Below are 15,579 nucleotides of genomic sequence, written 5' to 3' on the forward strand. Positions count from 1 at the left end.
GAGAGGAAGACTCTCATCATCTCATAGTCAGCAGCCATGTCACCCTGTAGCCCAAGACCGGTTGCCCACTGAAGCTAAGCAGGGCTGAGCCTGGTTAGTACCTGGATGGGAGACTTCCTGAGAAAACCAGGTTGCTGCTGGAAGAGGTGTTAGTGAGGCCAGCAGGGGGCGCTCACCCTGTGGTCTGTGTGGGTCCTAACGCCCCAGTGTAGTGACTGGGACACTATACTGTCAAAGAGCACCGTCCTTCGGATGAGACGTTAAACCGAGGTCCTGACTCTCTGTGATCATTAAAAATCCCAGGATGTCTTTCGAAAGAGTAGGGGTGTAACCCCGGTGTCCTGGCCAAATTTGCCCCTTGGCCTCTGTCCATCATGGCCTCCTAATCATCCCCATATACTGATTGGCTTCATCGCTCTGTCTCCTCTCCACCAGTAAGCTGGTGTGTGGTGGGCGTTCTGGCGCAATATGGCTGCCGTCGCATCATCCAAGTGGATGCTGCACATTGGTGGTGGTTGAGGAGATTCCCCTCTTCTATGTAAAGCGCTTTGAGTGTCGAGAAAAGCGCTATATAAATGTAATGAATTATTATTATTATTATTTGACTCTGCAGTGAGTATGCACCACTTGGAGAAACTGAGACCATGTACAAACGTGTAACAATGGCAGCGCCCCTTATTGACAATGGTAGAAGGGGCGAAAGTGATCTGACATGTGGCCAATAATAGGAATTTGTGTTCTGCATTTATCCCATCTAAAAGCAGCGAGCACTCAAAGGCGTTTTATTTAGTCTAACAATAACTGGTCCACTGTAATCCAGCCTAATCCACAGATATTATGTTTCAGTTCTGTTTCCGCATGAAACCGAAGAAACATCACCTGACACTGAACTCTTGAACTTTCATTGTTATTCATCTCTTTTAAAGGTCCAATTGCATGGAAATTTCACTTTATGAGTTTTTTTAACCTTAATATGAGTTTCCCTAGCCTGCCTATATGTTCCCCCAGTGGCTTTACGTTTTGATGGGTGTAAACCAAGCCCTGGGTATTTTATACAAAAAGAATTTGGCCCACCCATGAGAAAATGAGCTGCGCGAGCGCGATATTGGTTTTTCCTCGAGAGACATCATGGCTTGCAAACAAACGAAAAATTGGCAGTTGCTCAGTGTTTGGATGTACAAATGAACACAAAAGTATTTTTTTAAGTTCCATTATCCGAGCCTCTGAAGAACCAGTGGGTTATGTGAATTTCTGATGTGTAATTGTTCAAGTTCAGACAGATAATCTTTCTCTCAAAGTTGTTCAATACTGTTTATGCATCAGTAAATCAAGCCAGTGACTAAACGATCAACTTCACGTCGTTTCTCTTAGTAGGATGAAAATAATCTTACTTAAACTGTGATTAATATACAGAAAGCGATCAAAGAACAATCCCTTTCCAATCGCCCAAGCTGTCAATCACACGGCGTGAGTTTATCTGGACACTTGCCAAAACTTGTTTTGAAATCAATGATGCTGTTACGCTGCACAACAAAGATCTTACTGTACTTACCTCATGTTTGCATTGGTGAAATCATTAGTGAGAGTGCAGAAACTGTGTTGCAATGATAAGATCTTCATTCACGCGAGCAACAGGCTGTCATCTGCTCAATGCTCATCACTGCAACCTTTCATGTGATGGGAATAGATCTAAATATTTAAACTTCTCACGATTCGTTAACCCGATAGCTGTAATAGTAAAAAGCGTAAAATAGCTGTAATAGTAAAAGTATTCGAGAGAGTTCCACATGTAATGCTAAATATTTAATATGCAAGCATGTCAGCCAATCACAGCAGTGGGCGTTTACACTGAAGTCTTACAGCAGCCAATCACAGCAGTGGGCGTTTACACTGAAGTCTTACAGCAGACACGCCCTTTCAAACAGAGCGTTCAAATCAGAGGCTAAAATCAGGCTAGGAAATATGCCTTTTATTTCTAAATTATAACAACTTTTGATCTAAAAAACATACTAACATTATAAGGGCACCCCAGGAAACATTCTAAAATAATAAAATAATCCATGCAATGGGACCTTTAAGATCTTAATTTAAAGTTTTGATTTTACGTACTGGAAATCATTTGGCATTCACGCTATATAGGAAAACGTCTGCATAATACAGATTTAAATTGTATTGTGGTCATTACTAATCAACATAATGATCTTAGTTAAAAAAACAAAAAAAAAAAAAACATGTATTTGTTCTATAGATGTGACACATGAAGTGAATTCAGTGTCAGTGAAGGAGGGAGATTCTGTCACTCTGATGTTACTGAAGTACAGAAATATTTGTTGATACAGTGAATGTTTAAGAATAGCTGAATTCAACAGACTCACACAAACCATCTCAACCTATGATAGTGCTGATGGGAGATTCAGAGACAGACTAAAACTGGATCAAACCGGATCTCTGACCATCACAATAACATTGAAACTCTTGTATTTGGTCTCTCGGCTGACAATTGTTTCCTTATAAAGTCCAGAGTCTGTGGTTCTGGTGTTCTGAATCTGGTGTTCTGTTTTCACAAGAACCACAGACTCTGGACTTTATAAGGAAACAATTGTCAGTTACAGTCTATGGTGAGTTGACCATTGTGGCATAATTTACACTAACCATTTTTTATTTCATTGTAATATTTTAAAATGTTTATTTTTTCAATATTCATTACATCCACAGTTTACTTACTGCCTTAATTGTTGTAATTAAGGCAACAATAACCAAAAACAAAGCAAGCACAAAATGTAACATTTTCAGTATAAGAAAAATTTATAAAATTATATCAAACTGATAAGGTTTTATTGGTGCTTAAATAATATAAAAATACATAATTATATCCTATGAAAACAAGTAATTGTTAACTAGGCTATTACTTTATTGCAGTTATGCTATCAACCAACTTTGCATCAACACTGAACGTGACTTCAGAACAACAGCCGAAATTCATACTTTTCCTTTTATCACTGTTAAGTTGCTTGAAACAATCTGTATTGGCGCTGATTTATGTTTCTGGTGGGAGCCCACACTCCATAATTAAATTAGCCCACACTAATTATATTTGTATAATTTATGTTAGTTTATTAAGTTGTATGGTCTGTTTTGTATTTAACACAAACCAGGCCAATGAAAGACAAACACTATTCATTTTCTCCTATACAAATGTTTAAGTAACATGTCTAAACATTTTTCACTGTATTTAGCATACTCAATAATGTTTTGGAAAGATTTAGAAACCTATATTAATAAAAATATAGTCTAAGATAGAAATGTGTGTATTTGATGTGCTTTTTCATACTTAGAATGGCAATTTGGATTTTTGTAAAAATGTTTTATGATTGATATAAATCTTTTAAAACAAATTAAAAACAAAAAAAGTACCTGTGACAAATGTGGACACCCACTAAAGCTTCTAAAATGCATGTGAAAGAGAAAATATTTCAGCTATACCAAAAATTAGGTCTAATGGAAAGACAACCAGGAGTAAATAAAAGCATTTGATCTGTTGTCTCATTTTCTCTCTCTCACTTTTTAGCTCTTCATTATCCCCTCATTAAGCTGTGCTCTTCACACTCCAGACCAGTGGGTGGCGGAACGGCACTCTTTAAGTTGATTTCACAAACCGGCAAAAACTGAAGAAGAGGAGACGAGCTCTGAACAACAGCTGATTCAAAACAAAAGATTTGCAAAGTATTTGAACCTTCACGAAGCGGTTTTTTAAACGATCACTATTTACAAGTGAAGAGATGCATTCAGACCAGCAGGAAGAACAGAAACCTGTAAAAATGGAGCTTATTGAAGATTACAGTGAGAATAGGAGTGATCCTGATCAAGAACCCCTCAGAGTGAAGCTTGAAGAGACTGAAGAACAGATAGGTTGGTGTTTATTTTTGATTCTTCATTAATGATGCTGTGAAACATTAAAGTTATACAACTTACGCAGTTTATTAATGGTTAGCCAGTCAACATATCCATTCGTCATACAGGTATAAATTCTGATTTACACGGCCTTAAAATCTGGATGAATTTCTTCTGCAGAACAACACTAAAGAATTTTGTGTGTGTGTGAAAAATCCCTAAGCAAAACAACGAGAGGTTAAAGAAATAATGTATAAAGGCTTTGAACAACATGAGGTTAATAGATTTGTTTGTGTGAAAAGGTTTGAACTATTCAATGAATGTCTTACTGCAAATGCAATGGTGCACAATACAACAAAAATAACAAAGCAAACCATTTCTGTTAAAAGTATGTTTTTTTTCAGTCTAGTTGTTTGAACTCAAACTTTTACTTGTATGGTGTTAATATGTTTAGGCCCGTTCACAACAAGAATGCTAACTAATATAACTATTGTAACGACTGAGACAATCAGACATATCTGTTTGTTGCAGCCCACTTTTAGTAATTATAAACATCCCCACAAAAGAGACAAGAGACCAGAAAAGGCCTCAGTCACCAATGAGACCATCAGATAAGATGGTTTTATTTCTGTGAAAAATGTTGCCATGTGGTAAAAACAGAGGCCATAGGAAAGAGAAACAGACCTAACACTAGAAGTGCCATCGGCCATTTTGACAGTTTATAACTTTGTTGAAAAAATAAATAAAATCCTGCTGGTAGCCTACCTGACTTTTTCTAAAAGTGTCTATATTTTCATTAAATTTTTTTTTTCATATTTACACATAAGGCAAAAAAAACAAATTTACCTATTTCGGCCATTGAGGGTCATATTGACCGCACTGAATTTTGCGGTATTATTATACCAATATACACAACAATAAAATGTGGTAAAAAAAATACACAAAACATATTCCACAACAAATCATTTAAATGTAATGATATTCAGAACAGAACAAGAATGAAAAATAACTATAAACAAGGCAAAATGAAATACTTTTTAAGCGAAAGTAAGCGGCGTTGGGCTCACGTAACTCTCTAATTAGAATAAAAATGTTTCAACATTTGCGACGTATATGGATGGTAAACTATTCTTTATTATAGGCTTTGTACTTCACTCACATTCCAATATCGATGGAAAAAAATCGCCCTCTTCACATGCGCAAAATGGTATGAATTGTACTAGGCTACTGACTATATAAACAGAGCAGTGGAATTTTTATATGTTAGGTTGACTTTTATTATTATATTTTATTATGGCTATAATGAACAGGCTGCAATGTCAAGATTGCAATGCTGGAATGTGTGTGTGTGTGTGTGTGTGTGTGTGTGTGTGTGTGTGTGTGTGTGTGTGTGTGTGTGTGTGTGTGTGTGTGTGTGTGTGTGTGTGTGTGTGTGTGTGTGTGTGTGTGTGTAAGGCGCGGGCGCGATTGAACAGTGGAAACATGAAAACACAGGCTACTCCGTAATTTTGTTCAGGACATCTACGGATATTTTTTATTTATAAATGTATAATTAAACTTGTTTAAATGTACAAGTTGGTGTTGTTTTGTTTTTAAAAGATATCCTAATTAGGGCTGGGCGATAACGGTATCGGTATTTATCGACGGTACACCATTGTCGGTAACGATATGAAAAATGTTCGATATGGCGCTCAATATTTTCATTCAAATGCACGCGCGACCACCACAACGTTGCCCAACATCAAATGGCAAGCGCAATGAAAGCGGAACGAAACTGCGTTATTTTGTGCTTCACGCACCGTTTATCAGTTTGGACCATCAATGTCAGTGAGTGCAGCGCGAGCCGATCTTGATCAAGCGACACTGTTACTACACAGCGCTAAGAGATCCGGTAAAGAAAGCATTTGAATTCGCCACTGAAGTAATAACATCACTGCAAGATCTAGTGAGAAGCATTCACACTTCTCCGTTATTAACGGATCAAACAGCGCTGACGTGGAAACCAGGAGAAACATTGTGCCATGAATGAACTAACGTTAGTTATAGGCTTTAACTCCACAGATCAGCAACATTCATTGTATAGGCTATGGCTTTACTGTAGTAACACTCACTGTAACCATGGAAGTTTGACAGGAATAGTAAAATGCTTTCAAGTACGTCACACATCTTTTTCCAGCACTTCAAAACTCAAATATTATCATATTTAAATGTTATTTGTAATGTGATGACCAAAACATTATTTGTTCATCCTTCAAATACATTACCCCCATTTATAAAACTAAAAGTTTAAAGATGTAGGGAAAACTCTTTTTAAACGTATTTAAAATAATTTCTCTTTTAATAATTATATATTTTTTAAATCAAGGAAATTTCTTTGGCATTTCTTTCTTTTTGTTGTATCGAAAAATTTACCTAACCGTGACACCACTGTGTCGTATCGATCCGTGAATTTTGTGAACCGTTACACCCCTACTTATTACAGATGTTGACCTACCTCAAAGTTTCAAGACCACAGCCGTAATCCTAATACAATAAATGCATTAATCTCTCAATTTGTGTATTTATCATTAAAGATATAGAGTTTGGAATCTAGCAGTCAAAATGGCCGCTTGCGGCAGTTCTAGTAGTTATGGAATTCTGGCACTTCTAGTGTTAAAACAGACTATAAATGAACATGCATTCTAGGATATTGTGTGTGATATTGTTAGCCTATGTCTTGTATAATGTATCTTGAATTTGTATTTATTTCATGCATGCTTTATGAGATACCTACTAGTTAATGTAACCCCACCTAAGAGGTGGGCAATATGGCAAAGATATCATATTATGATTAGGGATGCACTGATCTGACTTTTTCAGTCCCGATACCGATGCCTGGGCTTTGTGTTTCTGTTGATACTCGATACCATTGTTGAATTAATAAAAACTGTATACCTTCCACCTATATAAAGGCACCAGACTTTCCTAACTAAGACAAAATAACATAGATGTAATGTATGAATTCTTATTTATTTATTTGTTATTTGAAAAACAATTGTTTTAAAATAAAATGTAATCAAACTAAATAAATAAAATGTTGCAGTAGAAACAAAATATTGTACCAAACATTATAAACATGTAAAAAAAATAAAATAAAAAATAAATTGAATTCTTATTTATTTGTTATAAAAAATTAAATAAAATTGTGCATTCAAATCTAAAACAGAATGTAATCAAACTTTTAAAATTAAAATAAATAAAATGTAGCCGCAGAAACAAAAGTGTAATTGTTTGAACATAAAATAGTAATCAAACAGTAACCAAACATTGTAAACATGTAAAAAACATATTAAGTGCAAAGTCCTGCAAACAGGAATTCAAAATAAAACATAGCAGCTGAACCTGAGAATAAACTAATAAAAAGTTGGTCAAACCACAACTTATTAATTAATTATTTGGTTATTAATACAAATAATAACCAAACATTGTAAATAAACATGTAGTGCAGTGTCGCACCACTCATGGCCTGTGAATGCTCACTTAATCAGCAATGGCAAATTATTTATCATGAAGACAAGCCTTTCTGCTCTCTCTGCTGTAAGTCTATTTCTCTTTTCATCCACAATGTTGGAAACTGTGCTGAACACTCTCTCACTTTCTACACTACTGCAGGGGGCACAGAAGTATTTTGTGGCAATGGCAGCAAGACAAGGTAATCTGTATTTGATGACTCCCCAGTACTGGTATGGGTTGTCTGAGGCAGCAATGTTTTTCTCCGTAAGATATCCATGCAGTTGGACTGCAGGGCTCGAGCTTTTGCTGCACCGGGATCTTCACACTCCTCCACAATTTGATCAAACTCTTGCATAAAGCTGCCCGCTGCTGCTGCTGCTTCCACCCGAGGGACCTTTTCTTGTGGCTCTGCAGCCTCTGATGCTCCAGCTGTGGTGCTCCTCAAGTCTTCCTCTAGTTCCCCTGTCAGTGCATCTTTTGCACGCTTTGCGGATTGTGCACTTGTAAAGTATCTGAAACAGAAATAAAACATAGGCTACACTACCATTCAAAAGTTTGGGGTCACTTAGAAATTTCCTTGTTTTCCATGAAAACATATATGAAATGAGTCTGAATAGGAAATATAGCAAAATGAATAGGAAATATAGTCACTAGCCCCGTTTACATGTAGCATTGTATTCCGATTATAACCAGTTTAAAAGTCCAATCAGAATGAAAATGCTCCATGTCAACACCTCAATCGGAATAAAAATGCTCAAACCGATTGAAATTTCAGTCGGATTGAAGGGGGTGGAATAAACCTTTTCATGAACCGATCAAATGAAAGATTACACCATGTAAACGAGCTGATCCGATTACTTTGAGTGTACGTCTTTCTGCGCATGCCTGGTTTTGCGCCAGATAATTCTGTCAGCTAACATAATGCCTTCTGTTTGTGACCCGATGCAAAAAACAATGCACGCTAACCATTACCATAGTAAACATGGTAAATATGAACGCTTAGAAATCAGCGAAATCAGACAAATCAAGAAATCAGACAAATCATATAGGTTATCATAATCCTGTTTTTATTTGATCTGTCAGTAGCCTACGTCTCGCCTCTTTATACCGGACTATCCTCTTTATCTCTGACTGAAAATATAACTGTATCTGGGAGAGAGTGCTAAAGCTCCTCAGGTAATATTTTTGGTGGCATATTTGTAGAAATTATCATTCTTTCTAAATGTGATGTAATGTCCTGTAACTAGGCTACCAAATAAACAGAAACAGACACGACTGAATAAGTTGCGTGTCCTCTTTCTTTTGTGAAATAGACGTTTTGCGATCACGCTGTTTCCCAGTGATTTCTTTCTGATTAGTTTTCTGATAAAACTTCCATTTCGTTGGTGAAATGATGGGTTTGTGTGACGTTGTTCCAGAGAGGCGTGTTTTAAGTGAAGCGCTGTGGAGCTTCTGGCCCGACAGTGGAAACGCAGCAGATTTTGGGCACGGTGCTACTGGCCCAAGGATATTAGCCTGGCACGGCCCGTTTAAAGCCCTGGCTCGCACTGGCCCGACAGTGGAAACGCTGCTAATGCCTACAACTAACGCAACGATTAAGTGATGCACCATCTTGACAGGATTGAAAACGTGGAAAATAATGAGCTTCCAGATCCGGCAGCAAGTGTGCGCATGTCACAAAATGATTTCGATTGAAAGCGTCAGCACATGTAAACACCAGATCGGTTTAGATAACATCCCATGTAAACAGTCAACCGGAATCCGTCAATCAGAACGATCTTAATCAGAATAGCAAAAAAGTGTGCATGTAAACGGGGCTAATGATAAGGTTAGAAATAATGATTTTTAATTGAAATAATAATTGTGTCCTTCAAACTTTGCTTTTGTCAAAGAATCCTCCATTTGCAGCAATTACTGTCTTGCAGACCTTTGGCATTCTAGTTGTCAATTTGTTGAGGTAATCTTAAAAGATTTCACCCCATGCTTTCTGAAGCACCTCCCACAAGTTGGATTGGCTTGATGGGCACTTTTTACGTACCATATGGTCAAGCTGCTCCCACAACAGCTCAATAGGGTTGAGATCCGGTGACTGTGCTGACCACTCCATTATAGACAGAATACCAGCTGACTGCTTCTTCCCTAAATAGTTCTTGCATAGTTTGGAGCTGTGCTTTGGGTCATTGTCCTGTTGTAGGAGGAAATTGGCTCCAATCAAGCGCCATCCACAGGGTATGGCATGGCGTTGCAAAATGGAGTGATAGCCTTCCTTCTTCAAGATCCCTTTTACCCTGTACAAATCTCCCACTTTACCACCACCAAAGCACCCCCAGACCATCACATTGCCTCCACCATACTTGACAGATGGCGTCAAGCACTCCTCCAGCATCTTTTCATTTGGTCTGCGTCTCACGAATGTTCTTCTTTGTGATCCGAACACCTCAAACTTAGATTTGTCTGTCCATAACACTTTTTTCCAATCTTCCTCTGTCCAGTGTCTGTGTTCTTTTGCCCATCTTAATCTTTTCTTTTTATTGGCCAGTCGGAGATATGGCTTTTTCTTTGCAACTCTGCCTTGAAGGCCAGCATCCCGGAGTCGCCTCTTCACTGTTGACGTTGAGACTGGTGTTTTGCGGGTACTATTTATTGAAGCTGCCAGTTGAGGACCTGTGAGACGTCTGTTTCTCAAACTAGACACTCTAATGTATTTGTCCTCTTGCTCAGTTGTGCACCAGGGCCTCCCACTCCTCTTTCTATTCTGGTTAGAGCCAATTTGCGCTGTTCTGTGAAGGGAGTAGTACACAGCATTGTACGAGATCTTCAGTTTCTTGGCAATTTCTCGCATGGAATAGCCTTCATTTCTCAGAACAAGAATAGACTGACGAGTTTCAGAAGAAAGTTCTTTGTTTCTGGCCATTTTGAGCCTGTAATCGAACCCACAATTGCTGATGCTCCAGATACTCAACTATAGTCTAAAGAAGGCCAGTTTCTTTACCAAAAGGGGTTTCTAATGATCAATTAGCCTTTTAAAATGATAAACTTGGATTAGCAAACACAACGTGCCATTGGAACACAGGACTCTGATGGTTGCTGATAATGGGCCTCTGTACGCCAATGTAGATATTCCATTACAAATCAGCTGTTTCCAGCTACAATAGTCATTTACAACATTAACAATGTCTACACTGTATTTCTGATCAATTTGATGTTATTTTAATGGACAAAAAATTTGCTTTTCTTTCGAAAACAAGGAAATTTCGAAGTGACCCCAAAGTGACCCCATCTGGCTGGAAAAGAAAGGCTCCAATCACTCCCTCCGGCCTCTTTCGTGACTTTGTGGAGTCAGTTACTGAGCATTTCTCTGAGGCGCAGAAGCGCGAAGGCTATGAGTCACGAATATTGCTGCTCATTCCAGCCCTCGTCGAGGTCTCTCTCTTCGTCGGCACCTCGTCCCGCCTAAGATCGGCTGAACAGCCCACTAAAAACGGCTCTGCCCTGAGCCGGATCTTTGCCATAGGCAGTGGGCAGGTCCGGGAATGTAGCGTCATGGACCACGGAATGCGGACCATCCAAAGAAGGAGAGTTGGGGGCCCCGCCCCCAAGCGCTGTGTTCTGCATCATGTCCCCTCTCTTCCTGTAGGTGACATTTGCAATGTTTGTGTGAGCCCCACAATAAGAGCACATATCCCTCAATCCCTCCATTCCTCCTCATACACTCACCACTGTGTCACTCGCCCTGCCCCAAGAAGCACAGAGTCACAGTCTGTACCTATATTGGCCTCCCGATTAAAAAACGCGAGAGTGCCAATGTTCCTCCGCCGTGCATGACCCCACTCGTGCCCGATCGGCAGCCAGCCTGGCTGGGGCAGGGCTCCAGTCGACAAACTGGCAACAGCGGCCGTAGAACTAATATGGCCGGTGTCATTTATAGACGCGTGGACAGTTATTCCAGGCGTTTTTACGTTGGCTACTGGGGATAATTCAAAACAGAAGACCACCCCTCATCAGGCGTGGGTCCGTTACTGACTTTGCCTCAAAACGCATTCTGAGAATGGAAGTGCACAGCCGCTATTTTGTGGTGCCCAAGAGGGATGGAGGACTTCTTCTGATACTGGACCCGAGTCCCATCAACCGAGCACTTCACTAGTGCATGTTCAGGAGGAAAGACCCCCCTCAACATGTGAGCTCACTCGTCGAGGTCTATCGCCTCTTCAGGGGCCATGTAGACGCGTCTTTAGGATTGTATGTTTTGCATTTGCAACCGGCTGATCTTCACAGAACAGTGCTTTCGGTGAGTGATTATCCTCTATTATCTCCTAGTCTTCAGTCTTGACTACAGGTTTGCGCAGACGTTACCGCTTCGGCTGGTGACACTGTACTTGAGTTCATACTGATATTGACACTGTACTTGTACACTGTACACTGTACTTCTTGACACTAGTTTGTGATATATGTTAATGCTGTTATTTTGCCCTTTATCGTTCAGTGCAACTGGCTATTCTGATCTAACTGCGCATATTCACAGTTGTTGTCGCTACGGCCACTGACGCTGTGTTTATGCACTTACTGATATGTGTTTATGCTGTTGTCTGGCACTGCCTATCAGCTGTGAGCACTCCCAGAGCAGCAACGCTATTGGCTGTTGTTCTACAAGAGAGTGTCAGTCATCCTCGTGTCCCCGAACTGGCTGAATCGGCCCTGGTTCACAGACCTGAGAGAGTTAATGGTGGCTCCCCCATGGCAAATTCCCCTCAGGTAGGACTTGCTGTCTCAGGCGAACAGCACGATATGGCACCCCAGCCCAGAGCTGTGGAACCTTCATGTGTGGCAGCTGCGGGGACCTTAAATGAGCGGGACACTCTGCATTCATGAGTGCTGAGCATACTCACGGAGGCACGCGCGCCTTCTATCAGGCGCCTCTGCGCTCTGAGATGGGAAGTTTTTACAAAATGGTGCCAGGAATTTGATATTGACCCAGGATCTGTTCCATGTTTGATCTTTCGCACTTTCTACAGCACAGAATGGATTTGGAGACTGGAGACTTACACACGTTCTCAGTGAACGACGATTGCATCTGTTTCAGACCTGGCAACTGCAGCATCACTCTCCGGCTAAGACCTTGCTGTGTTCCAAGAGCACAGACCTTGGTATTTTCTAAGAGCACAGGTTGTTTCCCTGCCCACCTTATCTGCTGAGCCGTCAGCCTCGCTGACGCTCAGAGCACTGTTTGCCCTGTCAGGGCTTTTTGGATGTATGTGGATCGCTTGGCCTCCTTTCGTCAGTCGGCTCAGCTGTTTGCGTGCTTTGGTGGATGTACTAAGGGATGTGCTGTCTCAAAACAGACTTTCTCACTAGATTGTGGACACTATTGTATTGGCTTACGAATGCCAGGGGAAAGATTGTCCCCTTAACATCAGGGCTCATTCGACGAGGGTTATCGCCTCCTCGTGGGCCTGGTTTAGAGGTATGTCTATCCAGGGTTGTGTGTATGTCTTGCTGTTGGCTGATCTTCTCAGAACACATTTGCCAGGTTTTACAAGCTGGGTGTACCGTCTGTAGCGTCACAAGTGCTTTCGGTGAGTTGAGTTTTTACTCGTATTTTAAAAACTGTTATAACCAGCTATGCAGTAGCTACCATTATGTTGCTAACTCTGTGTTTATGTTTATTAAGGTTGATGCAGCTGTCACCGCAAACGCTGTCTGTACTGTTAAACTCTCATGCTTGAGTGCTGTTGTGGCAAAAATTCTCATTAAACAATTATCACTGCGTAAGAGACACTCTGAATCAAATGGTCATTTAAAAGTATTTAGTCTTGCAAGAATAGGCCCAGTTGCCCACACAGAAGTGACACAAAGTTACACTGTGAAGCAAGTGAGACACAGACAGGAAGACAGGAGCAGTCTTTATACTAATTTCAAGGCCTTCTGCAGGCTTCAGATAGTGTTTTTTATTGCTTAATCATTTGTTTGCTGACTATGACAGTTAACCCTAAGGTCAAAGGTCCTGCTCCATATGTTCCTAAAGTGTCACACCCATCCACACCCTAGATATACAAAGAAATGTAAATGTACAAAGAAATCTTGTTCACAAATGTGTGTGTGTGTATATATATATATATATATGTGTATATATATAATGTATATGTATGTTATCCCCATTTCATATATTATAATTAAACTCACACTACTTTATATATCTAATAAAGATCAATGAAAATCAGATTTTCCCATTACAGTTGTGTCTGCCCTGATCAGTGCAACCCTCACTTTCATTACGTTGGGATGTGTAATTTTGATAAGGTCGGAGCAGACGTCTCATAGTCTAGTTCAACCTATCAGATGCAAGTACTCCTAGCGGTGTGGTTATTGGCTAAAGAACTGTCTGTCTCTGACGTCTGGGCTTATCTTCACTGCTCTCATGGTGGGATTTAATACAATTCCCATATACGTCATGCTGACGTAATGTTGAAGTTACCGCCTCGAAAGGGAACGTCTCCGGTTACTATCGTAACCTCGGATCCCTGAGAGGCGGGAACGAGACATTACGTTAGCCACTGTGCTCGCTGTTTGGTCAGCTGTGCTAGTGTTCAGTCACGATTCTGACGTAATCTTCAAGCCCATGCATTTTATACTGCATTTTACATTTTCTACCTGTCAGTTTTTGCATGCTTCGCATCAATTGGCCAGCTGTCCCCAGCTGGCATTAGCCCATAAGATTTCTGCAAAAGTAGAGAAGGGAGGAGTTCCCATATATGTCACACTGACGTAATGTCTCGTTCCCGCCTCTCAGGGAACCAAGGTTACGATAGTAACTGGAGACGTTTTGTTGAACTGCAGGAATTCGGCGTGCTCCTTAGTATGGTGCTTTTGGATGTGCTTTATTAAATTGGTAGTAGTGTAGGCCTACTGTGGTCGATTTTTCTTCTACGCACCTGACCTAAGTCTACCTGGGTCTCGTTTACAATCGACATTTAGTCTATCTGGGTCTCGTCTACAATTGACGTCCCCTGGGTCTCATCTACAATCGACGCCCCCTAACGTCTATAGTTGACATTTAGTATATCTGGGTCTCGTCTACAATTGACGTCCCCTATCTCTCACTTGTTCCCCAAACTAACTTGCTGCGCAGCAATAATAACAGACAGACTTCAGCATATCTCCTTTAAATGCTTTAATCACGGCCGGGAGTTCTCGAGCAGAGAATCTCACCGAAAATAATATATCAGTTTTTATAGGATAAAGACAGACACATCAAAAAAAGATCAGCGTGACTGACATATCACCTTCTATCAATATGATTGTTTCAATTGGTAAAGCAGGAAAACAATTTACTTTGCTCGAAACATTTACTTTGCAGACAAACTAGTTTACTTGGCAAGCGTGAAATATCTCCACACAGCCAACTCTTTGTCTCGCTCCATGCTGCTTGACGGTAAACTCAACTCTTCCAGCATACAACACAAGTGCTGCTGACGAATGATGTAGGATGTGCTGTGACAGAGAGAAAAAAAAATAAAAAAAATAAACTGGATACAGCTATTTTGTCAATATTGGTGCCGATATCCGATCTTAATATTGGATGGGTGCACCCTTAATCATAATTTTTTATTAAAGAAAATCATGATTTTATCACAATTCTTTTTTGCATATTGGTTTTACTATTTTGCAAGCGACTAAGCATTACAGCATAACTAATGTCCATATTTTAATAACAAAGCTGTAACGACACTAGCTCAAATAAAGGGAATATATTTTAATAACTGATCATGAATATGATCACATCGCATACAGTTTAAATAACCCGAAAAGGGAATACTTTTGCCAATGTATCTGTATAGAGGGATAATTAAATACAATGGATTATAATCAATTATCAATACAGGTAGGCAAAAATAGATCAATTGTATATATCAATAATTAATCACAACGAATTATAATTAACCATTAATATACCAATAGTCTAGAATAGATCAATTCTCAGGATAACCCTTAATGGAATTAGTTTGTTATCGAATAATCTGTTCGTCCAGCGAACTGATCGCACAATCTTTTATCTACTCTCAAGAAATGTTATCCTTTTATACACTCTCACGAAAAGGCTGTTTTTCTGGCCATGAAAAATTACTTTTCTGTTCTATAAAAATACTAAAGTATCAACAAATGGACTTCGCAATGTGAGCAACAGGTAGAGACAATCAA

General features: G+C 39.7%; 1 protein-coding gene across 3 annotated transcripts in view; it reads left to right on the plus strand.

The window, feature by feature from the left end:
• The first annotated feature begins 3,622 nt into the window (after window positions 1-3,622).
• The window catches only part of LOC309475993 (uncharacterized protein), a 104,591-nt gene continuing 92,634 nt past the window's right edge, over window positions 3,623-15,579 (plus strand). For 2 of the 3 annotated variants that reach the window (XR_014197899.1, XR_014197900.1), the window contains exon 1: window positions 3,623-3,909. Coding sequence is in view for 1 of the 3 variants with exons in the window: in XM_082139057.1 (XP_081995183.1) it covers window positions 3,780-3,840 (61 nt within the window). In the remaining 2 variants the exon portion in view is untranslated. The remainder of the gene's footprint in view (window positions 3,910-15,579) is intronic. The other variant, XM_082139057.1, reaches the window with a different exon arrangement.

The sequence above is a fragment of the Leuciscus leuciscus genome, assembly GCF_965113295.1.
Source record: "Leuciscus leuciscus genome assembly, chromosome: 15".
Classification (NCBI taxonomy): Eukaryota; Metazoa; Chordata; class Actinopteri; order Cypriniformes; family Leuciscidae; genus Leuciscus; species Leuciscus leuciscus.